This window comes from Pelecanus crispus, chromosome 11, assembly GCF_030463565.1.
Source record: "Pelecanus crispus isolate bPelCri1 chromosome 11, bPelCri1.pri, whole genome shotgun sequence".
Lineage (NCBI taxonomy): Eukaryota > Metazoa > Chordata > Aves > Pelecaniformes > Pelecanidae > Pelecanus > Pelecanus crispus.
Genome location: NC_134653.1, coordinates 32,197,082 through 32,213,407, shown reverse-complemented (window position 1 = coordinate 32,213,407; position 16,326 = coordinate 32,197,082). Strand labels below are relative to the sequence as shown.

Genomic DNA, 16,326 nt, shown 5'->3' with positions numbered 1-16,326 from the left:
CGGTCACCTCAGGGAGCGGGTCCCTCCGGGGGTCTGTCCCCAAATGTGCGGTCACCTCAGGGAGCGGGTCCCTCCGGGGGTCTGTCCCCGGGTGTGCGGTCACCTCAGGGAGCGGGTCCCTCCGGGGGTCTGTCCCCGGGTGTGCGGTCACCTCAGGGAGCGGGTCCCTCCGGGGGTCTGTCCCCGGGTGTGCGGTCACCTCAGGGAGCGGGTCCCTCCGGGGGTCTGTCCCCTCGGCACGGCGGCTCCGCCAGCGCCACACGCAGGGTTTTACCCCCCCAGCCCCACGGAGCGCTTCAGGCTCTGCCACAGCACGAAGGGACCCGGGAGGGGCGCGGGGGGCCCCACGGGGTGACCGGGGCCGGGCGGGGGGGGGCCGAGCAGAGCCCTCGCCTCAGGCGGGCGGGGGACGGGGCGGGGCGGCGGGTGGCGCGCGCCGCTACGGCGCCGCGCCCAGCCTCGCGCGATGACGTCAGGGGCGCACGTGGCCCCCGGGCCCCGGGGCTGCGGGCTCGCGCCGCCGCCGCCGCCGGGTGCGCTGCACCGCGCAGCCCCCGCCATGAGGGTGCAGCTGGAGCGGTGCCGGGGCGAGTGGCGGGAGCTGGAGGAGGAGTTCCGGCAGCTCCAGGTGAGGCGGGGGGCGGCGGGGCTGCGCGGCGTCGCGGTGCCTCGCCCGGCTTCGCGTCCGCTGCTTCTCTGCCCCTGCCCTGCGCTGCCTTCCCCGGCTTCGCTTTGCATCGCTTTGCGCGGCGCTGCACGGGGCGGGGGGCGGCGCCGGCTCCCCCCCCCCCCCCCCCGCCCTGCCCCGGGCTCCCCCCCTCGGGGCTCCCCCCGGGCCCGGCCGCGCTGCCGCAGGCTGGGAGGGGGCCCGGGGCCGGCAGCGCGGGGTGCGCACCCCCCGGGGGTCCCCTCCACTGACCGCTTCCCCGGGAGGCACCCACAGCTTCCAGGGGTGCAGAAGGGCGCACCCCCTCCTCGCTGCGCCCGGGCGGGCCACGCGTGCGCGACGCCTTCGACGCCTTCGCCGCAGGCCCGGGGTGCATGCACGAAGCACAGCTGCGCGTGGATGCGCATCCTCGCGCGGCACCCCAGAAATACCGCTGTGCCCCGGTACCCCCATGTACCGGTACCCCCCGGTACCCCGTGCTGCGCGCGCACGGGACATCCCGTGCAAAACCGTGGCCGTGCCCCGGGTGAGTGTGATGAGGCACCCGAGGGGACGCGGTGCCACGGTTCCCGCTCCAGCGAGGCTGGAGCAGGGGGACCTGGCGTTCTGGTGCGCCCGTTGCGTGGCACAAGGAGCGACGCAGGTAATGCCTGTGCTGCAAGCAGCGCCTGGCCAGAGTTTCATTTCCTGAGGTGGGACATCAGGGACTCCAGTGCTGTTTGTCCGCCTTGCAAAAGCGTGTTGAGGGACAGAAGGACATGAGAGTGGGGGCTGAGAGCTGTTTCTGCAAGATGCTTTTATCTCCAGAAACCTTCCTTTCCCTGTATGTCATCAATGCTGCACCTATACACGTGCTTTAAATCTTTAAGGCAGTTTTAAAACACGACCGGCTGTTCTCGCTCCGCATGGCTGTTAGCCACTTTTAGGCTGTTAAACAGAACGTGCGCCGCAAAAAAAAAAAAAGTGCGATTTCCAGATTTAGCTCGTTGTCTTAATTAAAAGTCAGTTCAGGTTGTACGCTTGTTAGCAGAAGGAAAGGTGGTGGTTGGGCGTTGGGGGGGAGCACCAGCTGGCGTGGTTTTGTTGATCACTTGTTTGCTGTGTGCGCCGACCGGCCTTCTCCTTGAGCGTGCTGCTTAAGTCTGACCTAAACCACAGCAAAATGTCAATGACGTATCCCTGCCTCAGTTTCCCCAGCCGTGAAAGGAAAGTAGAAGTGCTTCTAGATGGGCTGGCAGCTGCTGGTGGCATGAGGTATCGTTGCCCAGGTGGTTAGCGCTGGGGAGGTGAAAAGTTGGAATAACATCCATTATCTGAGAACTTCAGGGCTCACAAGCTGAGTTCATATCTGAAGGCGGCGTTGCAGAAGAGGGGAACGCGGCGCTGTTCTGAGGACGTAGCTCTGCGAGATGCTGGTCGTGCTTCAGTGTGCTTTGGAGGAGCTGCTCTGTGCTCCCCAACTGGATCCAAGTCAAACCTTGATGTGTGGAGTAAAAATCCCAACTGTTTAGTAAGAAAGTACTTTGATGTCTGTGTCTGCTCACGCTTATGCTTGCACGTGGCTTTTTGGACACACTCGCAGCATCCTTTGCTCTTGAAGAGCGTTGTTTTCCCAGCAGCAACCTGACCCCCTCCATGCCTGCATCATCCCCCTTCAGTGCCCTTTTTGGCTGGCCTGACTCTCATCTCTGGCTGGAAATGCTGGTCCGGGGCCATGCGGGAGCTGCTGCTTGCATTTGGAAGGAGCTCCCCGTTGGTGTTTTCCAAGGTACTTTGGTCACCTCCACTAAAAGGGTCTCTTGTGCAATGCCAGCGGGGAAAGAAATTGATGGTGGGCAGATTTTTTTGTGTGTTGAGAGCAGTGCCGGCCCCGTGAGGCAAAACGATCTCTGTTTCATTGCACTTCTGCCCCATCTCGTATTTTATAATTGCATTGTAAGTTCTGGGTCAGGGGCTGTGTCTTCCTTCTGCAGAGGAGGACCTTGGACTCCGGTCGTAGCTCCTGCCCCTGATGGGCTGGGTGGCTGGCACGGGGCACTTGGGGCTACGCTTGTATGTGGGGAGCTCCAACTTGAGGGGCTTTGAAGGGGATGGTGCTGCCACGTAGCAGCACTGAGCATCCCTTTGGGGCGGTGAGGACCAGCTATGAGATGGGGTTGAGGGATATCCAGGTTTGCAAAGCACTTCTAACCAGCCATGTCTGTGGGGTTTTGTAATTGGGGTTGCCAGGACAGCACCTTGTCGCTGGAGCAGCAGCCTGAGACGGAGAGCTCAGAGCTGTGGGGCATTGCAGTTTTGGAGCAGGGAGTGCCACAGATTCTTACCTCCCCTCCCCTGACTGTGGCACCTCCGTGGTCTTCCATGCTATAGGAAAATGCAAGTTCCCCTGCAACAACTTCTTAATTAAACCTTGCATGTGAACATGTAAACCAGATTTTGATTGGGAAAAAGCCCTGCAAGGGCTCCCTGTGAATGTGATTTAAGTCCTGCAAATGAACAAGTGCTGACCACATGCAGGGCTGTTGCAAGTGCAATGGAAAATAGACCTTGGAGTACCTATAGAAAGCATAAAGCAGTTGCGGCGTGGGGCTGCCATGCTGGACTGCTGCCTGCCCTTAGTCTGCAGGCAAATTGGGCAGAGCGATTTCCACTTACAAGATGGGCAGTCATGGCCCCGGCACTGTAAATCTTGTAAACTTGGGTGCAGAGGCAACTCTGACACCTCTGCTGGGAGCTCGTCAACTCGGGGCAAAAATACTCCTCTCCCTGGTGCGCGGGTCCTTTGTTTTTCAGCGTGCGTTGTTTCCTATGTGGAGAGAGCTGTGGCCAAACCCGACCCTCCGGGCAGGTATTTGGCCTGCGGGTTATACGCGTTAATGTAAAGGCAGTGCTGAGCTTCCTACGCTGCTGGTGGGTCCCCTTTGTAAGCAATTGCCTCCCTTGATGAATAAATAACCTCGCTACTAGCAAATGTTATGTTCTTCTAAATACCAGTGTCATTTGGAAATCATTATCCTGATGTTTTTGGCTAACAGTAGAATTTATCAGTTCTCAAGTTGCCTGTTTGTGTTTCCAATAAATACTTGAACACTTTTTTGGCAAAGAGCTTCTTACACCCTTTGAACCAGCCTTTTAAAAGATGCCGTTGCGTGACATCTAGAGAAGCAGAAGGAGTTACTGTGCAATCCAGTGAGCCCTGAAGCCCTGCCTGGGCTAAGCAAAGCCAAACCAATCCTGAAACAGTGAGAGCTGCAGTGCCTGGACATGGTTAGTTTGGTTATTAAGGTTTTTAAATTGGGTACCAGAGCCTGTTTTGCATTGCTCCTGTAAATAATGAACAGCTAACAGCCAGATCCTAATGAGGAGGATTTGTTTTGTATGGTTTTACCACTGTGTTTATGCTCTGGGAAACCTGGTGGTAATTTTGGTGGTTGTTGATGTGCCGGTAGATGAAGCAGCCGTGCAAATAGCCATTTAACCCACGCCTTCTCTTGGCACTAACTCTGAAAACTTGTTTTTCCAAGTTATTATAGATCTTAAAATTTTCCCAGAGAGCATTGCTTGGTGTCTGGTTAGACCTTCCTGAGGTCTCCCTGCACTTGGGAAGGTGGTGAAATCATTGGAGAGGGCAGAAAAGCAGAGCAGATTTATTCCCGAGCAGAGGGAGGGGTGTGAGAGCAGAGGCATCTCTCGGTGGGCTTGCAGTTGGCTCCTGTGTCCTCCTTACGGCCAGTCAATCACTAGTTCAGGGCTTCAGAGGATCAATGAGCTGTGATAAAGTTCCTCTCCAGGAGCATCTAATGCCGCAGGGAAGGGATGGGTTAAGCTCTTAAACCAGAGTATGGGCGTAGGTTGCTTGAGATGGCAGTGGTGGCCAGGAGGCATCTAAACCCCAAGGTGTGGATTTGTGGCTGGTTTTGTGTCTTTCCCACCCCCTGGGTCCTCATCTTTCTTCTTTTCTCCCCTGATTTAATCTGGCTGTGAAATCAGAGTTCCTGCTCTGTGATTTAGTCACTCATTTGATGGGGACAGATTGGGATCAAACAGAAGATTAGGGGCTTCGTTACAGGGTAGGATGGGAATGAGGAGCTTTCAAGTGGGAAAGCTCGTTAGAGCAAATGAGATGAGCATGGAGAGGATGTTCTTCCTTTTGCAGGAATTTATTAGTGTCCCATTTAAGCTGTGTTGGATCTGTGCTGGTTTGGCATCGCCCCTTCCTTGCTTATTTGCAGGGGTGCCTGTTGACTCCCAGAAAAACAGGGTTTTGCTTGCTTCCTTCAGAGGTGAGGACCAAATGCAATATGTAACCTAGAAGGGCTCTTCCTACCAATCATCTCCTCTTCTCCTGCAGGAAACACATAAAGTTTACAGGCAGAAACTGGAAGAAGTCACCAGCTTGCAGACAGCCTGCAGCAGCTCCATACACCGGCAGAAGAAGACACTACGGGATCTGAAGCGCAGCCTGCAACGGTAACAGGAGACCTGGAGGGTGGAGGAGGCAGGGATGGGATGTTTCCCCTTCCCAAAGTGCTGAAATGTTTGGATTTTTAGCATTTTAACACGCAATCTGCATTGTGCTGCTAATTTTGCTCCGTATTATTCTTGAGTCGCCTCCATCTATCACAGCCAGGTAAAATGTTCGTAACCCCATGAGAGATGGAGTCCTGTAAGTAAAGATCTTTGGGGGAGCCTGTGTGAGTCTCCATCCTTACAGCATGTGCCATACGCTGCAGGACCGTACAGCTCTTGGTCCGTGTGTTTTTCTAGGTGAGCAAAGCTTTGCTCTGTAAGCCGTTCTGGAAGAGCAGCATCAGTCCTTGAACCTGAAGGTATAACTTGCTCCTGGGTGGATTTATGGGAGGGAACTGTCTTTGGCTGCTTGGCTGATCCCTGGGAGCCAGGGGCTAAATTCCTTATGTGCAGGTCTGAAAGCACCGCCTCCAACACCACGGGTTGCTAGCGCTGCTATGTTCTGCTCTCTGTTTTACATTAATTGGTAAATCCGCAGTTTGTCAGTAAATCATCAGCTGTGCGTTTTGTTACATCTGAAATATTTCATGCCTAAAGAGCTGCAGCCTCTGCAAGAGCAGTGCCTGAAACCGTGCGCAAAGTTCCCAAAGTGGAAGGCGTTCCAGCAAAAAAGCAGAATATTCCTTAAGTGCTTTGCTAGGGAAGAAGCATAGGATCCTGTCACTGAGCTGAGATGAAAAGAGAAGCTGATTTATCAATCAGCAGGTTGAAATAACCTACAATGGCATAAACCAGGCAGTGAAATAAAATCACGGTAAGCTAAGTGGTGCTGGAGAAATACAGGAGCAAAGTGCGCAATGGCATTCAGCTCACGCAGTTAGTTTTTTAACAGCATGGACTTTATGACAACATTATTTTCCTTTAAATAAAAAGGAGGTAAAAACATGAACAGGAATATGTTGTTTCTGTGTTCTTGCAGGTGCAAGCCCAGAGCGAGTCCTGAAGAGTTTGCTCTCATTCAGGAGATCAGCACCCAGATCAAGGAGAGGCAAAATGCCTTCTTCGACATGGAAGCCTACTTGCCGAAGAAGAACGGGTACGTGCTTCGCCAGGGAGGTGTGCGCTCTGGGAAAGCTGATTTTTTTAAGTGTTTGCAGCGGTGTTGTTCCTGAAGGATAATGTGCATGTTGAAGAAATTCATGTAAAACAGGATTAGTCATAAATCTCTGGCTGAGCTGCTGTGTCAGTTGTACACAGAATTTATTAGCTGGAAGTGTATATAAATGTACTGCGTGTAGGCAGTGCAGGTTTTCTTGTTAAAATAGAAGTAACCCTGCATTGGCAAGAGATCATGCAATTCACTGTTTCACACTGATGTTTTCCTGTGCTACTTTTTTTTAAACTGAATCAGCACAAGAATTTGCTCTCTTTTCTTTTTTTTTTAAATAGTGTTTTCAGCTGAGTTAAATTTTATACTTTGCTTCAAGTGGGGTTGCTAGGACAGATTTTTTTCAGTTCTCAAGGGCTGTGCGACGCTGCAGCCCCTCAGAAGTTTCTGTCAGAAACTTTTCTTCCAATTTCTCCTTGTTATTTTTGGTTTTGGACAGTGCACACTACGTATCTTGTCCTTAGACTGTAGCGCAGAAAAGGGACCAGGAAAATAAACCTTTTTTCTGACTTCTTGGAAACACTGACCAATCTTTCCACGTTTAAATCCTCTTCTGTAGTCTATCTCTCCAGTTTGCCTTAGTTAAAAACCTACAGCAAATATGGCTTTGGCAGATATGCCGGTCTCTTCAGCTCCGATCTGGGTCATCCTGCAGTGTTCAAATAAGATGACTTACTTGGGTCTGCTCTTGTCTTTTGTCTTCCAGCTTGTACTTAAATCTGGTGCTGGGAAACGTGAATGTAACTCTCCTGAGTAACCAAGCAAAGTGAGTGAGTGTTTCCTTGGGTGTGAATTTGTGTTTCTCTGGGGCCAGCTGTGGATATGAACTGAAGTCCAGAGACCGGAATGGGTTTCTCTTAGATCTAATAAAAGATGAAATGTCAAGGGTGGGCAAGTTGGACCATGACATGGGGCCAAGCTAACGCTTCATGTAGCTCGGATGGATTCTGTCCATCACTTGCTTTTAAGCCCAGCGCAGCCTGTTGCCTTAATTGTAAGCGTTTGGTTTTTTTCTGCAATGAAAAATGGTATTGTGACTTCTAGGCATATGGTGCTCCAGAAAATGGAGTGTGGGTTGTTGTTTTTTGGGTTGGCTTTTTTTTTTTTAAAAAATCTTATTATGCCAACCCAGAAACCAGCTCTTATGGACTTAAGCCATTGTCTTGCAGCATAATGGTCGTGCAGCCTAGACGGACCCTGCAGGCAGAATGCTGCCTTTCACTGCTGTCCACTGGTTTTCTAAATGTTTCAAGCAAAACCTCTGTCTCTGGGCTTGGCATGTGGATTTGTATCTGGTTTGAAAAAAGTGAAGCCACGTTCCAGTAGAAAACTCGTTTGTGTCCATAAGCTGTGGCTGTTCCCTTCCAGGTTCGCCTACAAGGACGAGTATGAGAAGTTCAAACTTTATCTGACGATAATCTTGTTACTCGGGGCTGTTGCCTGCAGGTTTATTCTACACTACAGGTAAGCTGCGTTTTTACTTTTAATCAAGTATTTTGAATGAAAATGTGGTGGGTTTGAACTAACTTATCTTCTGTTAAGGATGGTGAGATGGGCTCTGGCAGTGCTTAGGCTTTGAGCAGTTGGACAGCAGGACAGCTTCTGCACCTCTTCTTCAACGCTGGCAGGACCTGTATTTTAGCTGCTTGCTTTTCCTTGTTTAACTTTTTTTGGAGTCTCTTGCAACCAAGAGAAGTCCAACACTGTGTTTCCCGATCTGTTGTTTTTCTGGCATCATGCTGTGCTTGGGAACAAGCAGTTGGTTTTCCTCACGGGTTGTCCCAGGCAGGGACTGGCACCGTGCTGCAGCTGTGGGGTTGCAAACACAACAGGAGAGGATTTGCATGAAATGATTAGACCTGAAATGTTATCTCTAGGTCACGATAACGTATCTGAGCACCAACAAGCTTCCACTGTTCAGTTTTGCTTAAAAAACAGGAAGGTGTTGGAGCCAGGCACTTCCACTGAGGTCTCTCTGGGTCTGGGGTGACTGAATCAAAGGACAATGCTGCCATATACAGAGTCTGCCCCAAATCCCCCTGGCTTCAGGGGTCTGCAAATGGCAAAATAAAGGCTTTCCCCCCCCCCCCCCCCAGAGTGTAATGCTCTTCTGCTCTTTCAGTTGATTGGATTTATATAGATCTCATGGAATCTCCTCATTGAATTAGCCTGGAAATGCCTCTCTAAATTGGATCATCTGCTGCTTCCATGGTGCTTTCTCTCCTTCAGAAGGAATTAATGTCATCTCTGTGTACCTGCTTATCGGCTCAAGATCTGCAGGGTTATATCACAGGGCACTTCCCAGAGGAAAGGACTCTGAGCCCAGTGGTTATGCCGATGCTCGTGGCTCTGCATGTGGATTGGAGATGTTCAGGACTGGGGTTTTGTGTCCATGGCTCACTTGGGGCAGGTTTTCATTTGCCCAAGGGGAGGGAGGAAAAATAGGAATTTTTTTTTTAATGTGTCTTATAATCAACAGGTTTGTTTTTTTTTTTTAACTGTGTGTTTTTTCTGTTTAACAGGGTGACAGATGAAGTGTTTAACTTTCTGTTAGTATGGTATTATTGCACACTGACGATACGGGAAAGCATTCTCATTAGCAATGGATCAAGGTACTGTGCCACCTGCAAAAACTATTTAAAGCATGAAATGTCCTTTAAAGAAAAACAAGCAACAGAAGGGGATTCAGCTTCACACCGAAGCCTAGGAAATCTGAGATGCTGGTGTCTCTCTGCAGGGTCTGTTGTCTCTGTCCCCCTCCCTGGTTGCTTCCAAGGGCAGATGTGGCCACCTGAGATCTGGGGAGGGAGGAGAAGGTGCAATTCCTAAAAGTCCGTAAGCTCTTTGTCCAAAGTGTTGGATGTTCTTGGTAGCTGCGGGTTAGTTGTAAATGTGGTCTGGAGTGTAAGCGTGTGTGTTTGGTGAAAGGACCAACCCAAGGTAGTGGCTCTCTGCCCTGCGGTTAGCGTGGCTGCCTCACAGGTCACTGCCACGTCTCCTGAAGTGTTCGACTAAATTACAGTCACGTTGAGGGAAAGTTGGCAGTTAGGAGATAATTGCATAAAGAGCTGGGAACGCAAGTAAAACCCTGGGAGGTTAACCAAAAGATAATCCTTACTCCAGGCCCTCGTTTCTTTATGGCACTTTTAGTATCCTAAGGCAGGGTGCTGAGGTCCTGATGGTGAATCACTCTTGGAGCATCTCCATTAAGTCTGAGTCGAGAAATTGCTCGAGTTTGCACTTGTGTAACTTAACCTGGATGGGAATGAGGAGCTTTCAAGTGGGAAAGCTCGTTAGAAAGAGCAAATGAGATGAGCATGGAGAGGATGTTCTTCCTTTTGCAGGAATTTTTTAGTGTCCCATTTAAGCTGTGTTGGATCTGTGCTGGTTTGGCATCGCCCCTTCCTTGCTTATTTGCAGGGGTGCAACCTGGAGTCTGGTGTTAGATTTTAGCAATAACCTGATGGTTGCATGTCCCTGGTTTTCATCATCCAGATAGGCCGGCACAGGGAAACCGCAGCAATTGCCACATCTCTTCCCAGGCATGAGTCTGCATGTCGGTTTGCAGCTGGGTGAGTGGCTGCTGCTGCTGCTGCAACACTTGCAGCTCCCCGTTGCATTAATTAATTTGGCTTCTAATGCATCGTTTGCCAACTTTTGTGCGGGCAGCATCGCATTAGCCCAGCTTCACGCACTCATTCCTGCTCTGAATGCTGCACAGAGACCTTGTATGCTCCCTTGGTGTGTGAACAGGGGTGGACCAGTGCTTGTGTTAGTGGCAGGAGTCAGTGTTGTCCTAATTAAGTGGCAATGCCTAACGATCAGCTGGGAGCAGCTTGTGGCTCCTTGTTTCAGCCAGTCTCTTCCCTCTCTGAAGCCAGTTGCTTCCACGATCTCCTCGAAATGGGGATGGGAGGGAGCATTTCTGGGAGCCTTGTCTTGGTATTACCGGCAGGATGCTTGTGGCCCCTGCTCCTGATGCAAGAGGGGGTTTCCGCCTGGAGGTGGGCACTGGTGTGGCATGTACGGTGGGAAAATCAGGGCCCTCCTGCTTTGCCCTGGGGCAAAATCTTAAAAATGTGCTGATTTCTGGGAGCTGCTCAAGGACACAGTTCCCAGCACTGACCACGGGCAGCAGGGATGAAGCAGTCTCTTCCGCAAGCACAGCTGTCCCCAGGGCTGCTGCGGGTGGGATGTCTTGTTTTGGGGTGCTTTCCAGAGAGGGGGAGGATTGCTGTGGGGCCAGAGACTAAGAGGAAAAAAACAAGCATGGGGATGTAAAATAGCTTGCCTGAGGCCAGCAGAGAAACCTCTGAGCCTGCGCTCGCTGCATCTACAGAGGTGGGTCACAGTGGCTCGGTGCTGTCTTGTGTTGGAGGTCACACACCTTTGGTTGGAAATGCCCCAAATTAACCCATCGTGTTGGCTTAGTTTCCAAAGCAGTACCATCCCTGGGGCAGCTTTTCACTTCTTGATTCTGCCTTGCTACAGCCTTTGCTCACTTTACTGTAATTTTCTGAGCTTTCTGCAGCGTTCCTGTCTGAAAGAAACAGCCACCTCATAGGAAGTACTTGGAAATGTCACTTATTTGCACGGCATGGAAAAAAAAAAAAAGGGGTGTGTGGGCTGAAACTTGTGCATCATTAGTCACCACGGTATGTCGTGCTGTGGGGACTGCTGCTTCTCGCTGTGCTGGAGGGCTCGTGGGAGCACGCGAGATGTGCCCTGGTCCTGAGCCTCCCTCCAGAAGTCGTGGATTTGTGCCCCCAGCTAAGCCATACTGTCAGGAGAGTGCTCTGCAGCACCCCTTTTGCTTGAGTTGGGCCATCTATTTTCTTCCCTGCCCCCATTCTCCCCCAAGTCAGGATCTTTTTTTTTTTCTTTTTTTTTTTTTTTTTCCTCCTTTAAAGCCAGACTTATAATGCTAAAAATCCATGTTTCTTGTCTAACTGCCATGTTTTTGCTGTTCAGGATCAAAGGCTGGTGGGTATCTCATCACTACGTCTCCACATTCCTGTCTGGAGTAATGTTAACATGGTGAGTCTGCTCTCGCCTGCTTGAGGTGCTTTCAAGCCTGTTGCAAAGTGTTTGCATCATTTAAGCATTTAAAACCAGTATGACTGTGAAGCTGTGGCCACATGAGCACACGGTGAAGCATCAGACTTAATATTTGTCTGATGTTACAGATGTTTTCAATGCTAAGTACAGCGCTGCAAGTTTGTATTTACATTGCTGATTAAAAAAAAAAAAGAAACCCAAACCCTAAGCTGTAGTTGCACTGATGGTAGCAAGATCTCCTCAAGTCTCCCAGTTTCTCTCTCTGTGTATCTAAGCAAACAAGCAGCACTTTGCTTGAGAGGGAGGACACCACAAAATGAATCTCTTTGGTGCTTTTACTGAGCCCAGATTACAAACCGAGTATAAAGCCAAAAATGCAAGTTACCTTCCAATGGGTGGTGGTGTTGGTCAAACAATGCAGTGATGCGCCCCGCGTACGGCCCCTGTGCATCCTGTCTCAACTTTGGCATGGACTGATTAATTAATAATTAAAAATTGTTTTAAACCAACAAATGTTTCTGCTTCTCAGTCTGTAATGGGATGGCGTAGCGGCTGGAGCAGAAGGTCCCCTGTCTATCCTGAACTGCCCTTAGGATAAGGAGCGCAACCACCCCCTGCTCCACCGCTTGGATTCTTGACCCAGACGCTGCTGAATGGCTGATTGCTGCCTAGAGAAAACTGTGATAAGGAAATGAATAAGAGGGGGCAGCATTCATACGCATTTGAGAGGGGAAACCTAATCAATCGGAGCATTTCCTACATGCCAGAGTTGGGATGTGTGGCTGTAGCATGGTCTCTGGGCTCCCGATGGGGTGGAGCGGGCTGGATACCAGCTGCTTGCTTCGTTTGCTAATGGGACCTGGCTTGGCGGTGAAGGGGAAGGGCACTGCATCGTACGCTTTTTATCAAACAAATAGACTTCCTTTGTATTTTGCTTTCAGGCCAGACGGACTCATGTATCAAATGTTTCGCAGTCAATTTTTAGCATTTTCAATATTTCAGAGTGAGTATATCTTACCTTGCTAATTCACGGGATGAAATAGTTTTGTCTCTTACGTGCTTAGAAGAAAACACTTTGCTTGGTAAATACTGGAGTATTAAACTGTACAAATATAAACCATACCATGCAAATACACAATGTACAAATATAGACAATAATTAAATGCTGTCGGATTAAACATTATTAAAATAGTTTGTTACGTTTATCATACTTCTGAATAGCCAGTGCAACGATGTTTTCTCTTTCCTTCTCTAGGCTGCGTCCAGTTCCTACAGTATTATTATCAAAGGGGCTGCCTTTACAGACTCCGTGCTTTGGGGGAGAGAAACCACTTGGACCTTACAGTAGGTGAGGTTTTCTGCAGTACTTGGTTTGCAAAGTTTTTGCACGGGTTTTAGATGCAGTGGTAGGCAGAGGGCTGTGTGGCTTTCCGAGAGCGAGCTTTGCAGAGCTGCCGCCCCCCTGCCCTGCTGCCCGTGTCCTGCGGCAGGAAGGGGAGCGAGGCTTTTATCCCCCTCCTCGGGTGCTGTGGGTTGGGAGCAGAGGGCTCTGATCTCTGTCAGCTCTTGAGTGGGTTAAGATGGAGGTTTTGGTCATCCCTATCTTCATCCTCCTCCCGTTACCACACCTTCAAGTACACATTTTAAATTGGTTGGTTATTGTGGAGCAGGACAGGAGTAGCCTTTGTGGGGTGGTCTGGGTGGGGAGGGCTGCAGCTCCGGTCCTGGCTCTTCTGTGCTCACTCTCTACCTCTTCTTAACCTTTTCCAGAAGGATTTCAGTCCTGGATGTGGCGGGGGCTGACGTTTCTCCTTCCCTTCTTGTTCTTTGGGCATGTAAGTTGGGCAATCCCATTCCTCCCTCTGTGGTGCGGGGCCTCGGGAGGGTCTGCTGCTGTGGTTGCAGCACCACAAAAAGGTGCTTTGGATCATATGTACCCATGGCAAATGTTTCTAAGGTTTGGTGGGTTTTTTTGCTCATAATGAAATAGCTTTTTTTTTTTTTTTTTTTTTTTTTTGCTTTTCTTTTTAGTTCTGGCAGCTTTATAACGCAATCACGCTTTTCAGATTGTCGAGGCATAAGGAGTGCAAAGAATGGCAGGTGGGTGTTGGTTCTGCTCAGAAAAAGCAGGGAGTGTGGGGGGGTGTTGTTTAACCACATCCTTAAAGATATTTGGGCATCTGACCCCATCTAAATATCTCAGGATGGTGTGGCACAGAGCCTATACAAGAGAACGTGAAATAAATGAGTTACTGTAGGGAAACTTGCACCCACGGGTGACCACACAAACTGAAAGGCAGAGGATGTAGGGGGAAGAAAATACGTGTGGGTAGATATCTCTCCGTATTGGTCTTGTATACTGGCATTTAATAGCAGTGGCTGCTGAGTTGCTGGTGGTTCTTTATGGCTGATCCATGGGTTACACATACAAAAATATGATGAAAAAAATCTGATGGCAGTGAATCTCTTTACAAACATATCCGCTTTATTGCCCCACTTTCAGGGATCCTTCCACTTGTTTTCTCAGTTGCTGGCACCCATCAAAATGTCCGTCCATTTTCCAGCTATACAGTTGCTCCTGTAGATCCAGATTGGACCACATCACGTGTGCAGTGGTGCAGATAATCTGATGGTCTTTATTTTGGTCAGATCTTGCTGTATGAGCTCACTTTGTTCACTGGCTTAACAGGAGGAACACGGCTTCCTGCAGAAATGTGTCATTTCCCCGCGCCTGTGCCACTGCTGTTAGATGACTAAAGTGCTTGTATAGAATCACAGAATCATTTAGGTTGGAAAAGACCTTTAAGATCATCCAGTCCAACCATTAACCTGACACTACCAAGTCCACCACTAAACTAGTTAAGGGTAGAGGAGTAATTTCATGTTTCCTGGCTTGGTGGCTGGATTATTTTTTAATGAAAGTAAAAACTAGGAATCATTAAGGTTGGAAAGGACCTCTACAATCATCAGTCCAACTGTCAACCCAACACCACCATGCCCACTAAACCATGTCCCACCATATTGTAGCATAATGTTAATCCATTATATTGGACTTAATGATTTGATTTTACTGTCTGGTAGAGTCCAGCAATGTTGAATATAATCCATATTGTAATATTAAAAAGCAGTAATTGCTACTTAAATGATCATGATAAAAATAAACTTGTTAACCCACACACCTGGATGCATGGGTGTGTATTTGGCTACGATATTCTCTCCTGCTAATGGATCCCTGGACTTGCCAACCAAACCCCATCAGAGCTCGCTTAAATGTGGCCAAAGCAGTACCCTCAGCTCTCACCTTTTCTTTTTTCCTCTTTCTTCTCCCCTCTCAGGTTTTTGTGTTGGCATTCACGTTTCTGCTGCTCTTCCTCGGGAACTTCCTCACTACTCTCAAAGTGGTGCACACTAAACTCCAGAAAAACAAAGACAAAATGAAGAAGCTGTGAACCCCCCCTCCCCGGCGTGCCGGCTGCCATCCCTCTGCCCGCAGCAGGCGCTGGCTTTGGGACAGATCCTGCTATGAACCCCAGCTATGCCGTGGACGGGCTCGGAAGGACTTGTCTGTCCCCGTGTTTCTTGAAGGATACAGACTCTGCCAGCACAGACTCAGTATTACACAAGCATGGCTCTCCAGTCCGCGGTCCTGCTATTTATGTATATTTAATACAAAACGTGTTTGCTTTTGGTTTGGGGTTTTTTTTTTTTTTCTGTATATAGAGCAGCATGCTCCTGCCCGGTGAAGCGCCAGCATTGGGAGAATGTGGGATCTACTGTAATTCCAATTCTGGAATGATATTTAACACTTTCCAGTTTTATTATTTAAATTCTGGGTATTGGATTTACAAAGGTTTAAGAACTCTGCAGGTTGATCAGTAATACAGAACGAATGCTGTTTTTTAAAGGCATTTGTTTAAGGCATATTTTCAGTGGCAGTACTAACCTGTGTGTACTGTGGAAAAAAAAAAAATGCCCATCTTGGTACCTTACTGCTGCTATATATACTTTTAAAAAGCTATTTAAAGAAGAGAAATCCTCTCTTGAGAACAAAAACAAGCAAGCAAAACCAGTTGTTAAATGGCAGGGAAGTCTGCTAACCCTCTTCCAGGGCAACCAGGTCATCTGTCCGGGCCTGGAAAAGACCTAAAATAAACTGTTCAATACGCAGCTGCTTCAGCCCCTTTTTAATAACAAATACACTGCCCTTTGGGTCGTTTTTTCGAGACACCGTTTTTCTTTAAAATGGCCTTGATCAATGGCAGTAAGTGCAGGTGCACTTTGGTTTCTGTTTTCAGATTTTTTTTGCTCCCAGTGCTGTTCTGGAAAGGGGAGGACAGGCTCAGCAGAAATATTAAATACTTTCTTTAGATGCTGCGCTTGTACCAGTAGTTAAGGGAATGTAAACACTTGAATGGCAGAGAACAAATAGCGACTGCCATCCTGCTTAACTCCTTGTGCTGCTTGAAGTTAAACTTATTCAAATAAGCTTGTGTTGGGTGCTGTACACCTGTACCTCCTAAGGCCAGCTGCAGTATTGTGAGCTGCTTGAGGTGGCATCTTTCCCAAGGGTGAAGGTTTCCTTTGAGCTAGCACAAAGCCCACATTGGGCCTATGCTTTGGCAGAGTGTGATCTGAAAATTATGCCCTTCTCCCAGTAAGCGTGCTCATAAAGAAATATACTCACACTACAGACTTGAAATGGTTTCATCAGTTGTTCTGTTGCTGCGAGGCCAGCAAAATTACCTTTTACAGGGTCACTGTCCTGTGGGCGTGAACAATAAATTGCAATTTGCATATTTTGAACAACCTTCACACTAGCTGGGCTGTATCTTGCTATGTTAACTTTTGTCTTCTGCACACCCTGTGAGGCTGGCTTGGTGGTGGTGGGGTTTTTTTTTAATCCTTTGAACTCTCCATTTATTAAATGTAAATTGTTTTATTTTAATAATTGCATTATTTTGAG

General features: G+C 49.0%; 1 protein-coding gene across 3 annotated transcripts; it reads left to right on the top strand.

The window, feature by feature from the left end:
* The first annotated feature begins 559 nt into the window (after nt 1–559).
* On the top strand, nt 560–14,812 carry TMEM120B (transmembrane protein 120B). Of its 3 annotated transcripts, none has more exons than XM_075718715.1 (12): nt 560–628; nt 5,019–5,137; nt 6,117–6,233; nt 7,012–7,071; nt 7,674–7,769; nt 8,828–8,917; nt 11,277–11,342; nt 12,305–12,366; nt 12,619–12,711; nt 13,137–13,198; nt 13,395–13,463; nt 14,699–14,812. In XM_075718715.1, exons 1-12 carry the CDS (start codon nt 560–562, stop codon nt 14,810–14,812), a joined length of 1,017 nt encoding a protein of 338 aa, XP_075574830.1. The 3 variants fall into 3 exon arrangements, with proteins under 3 accessions (XP_075574830.1, XP_075574829.1, XP_075574831.1); XM_075718714.1 differs by having other exon boundaries at nt 13,134–13,198; XM_075718716.1 differs by having other exon boundaries at nt 13,134–13,198; nt 13,395–13,467; nt 14,699–14,775.
* Nucleotides 14,813–16,326: the final 1,514 nt, after the last annotated feature.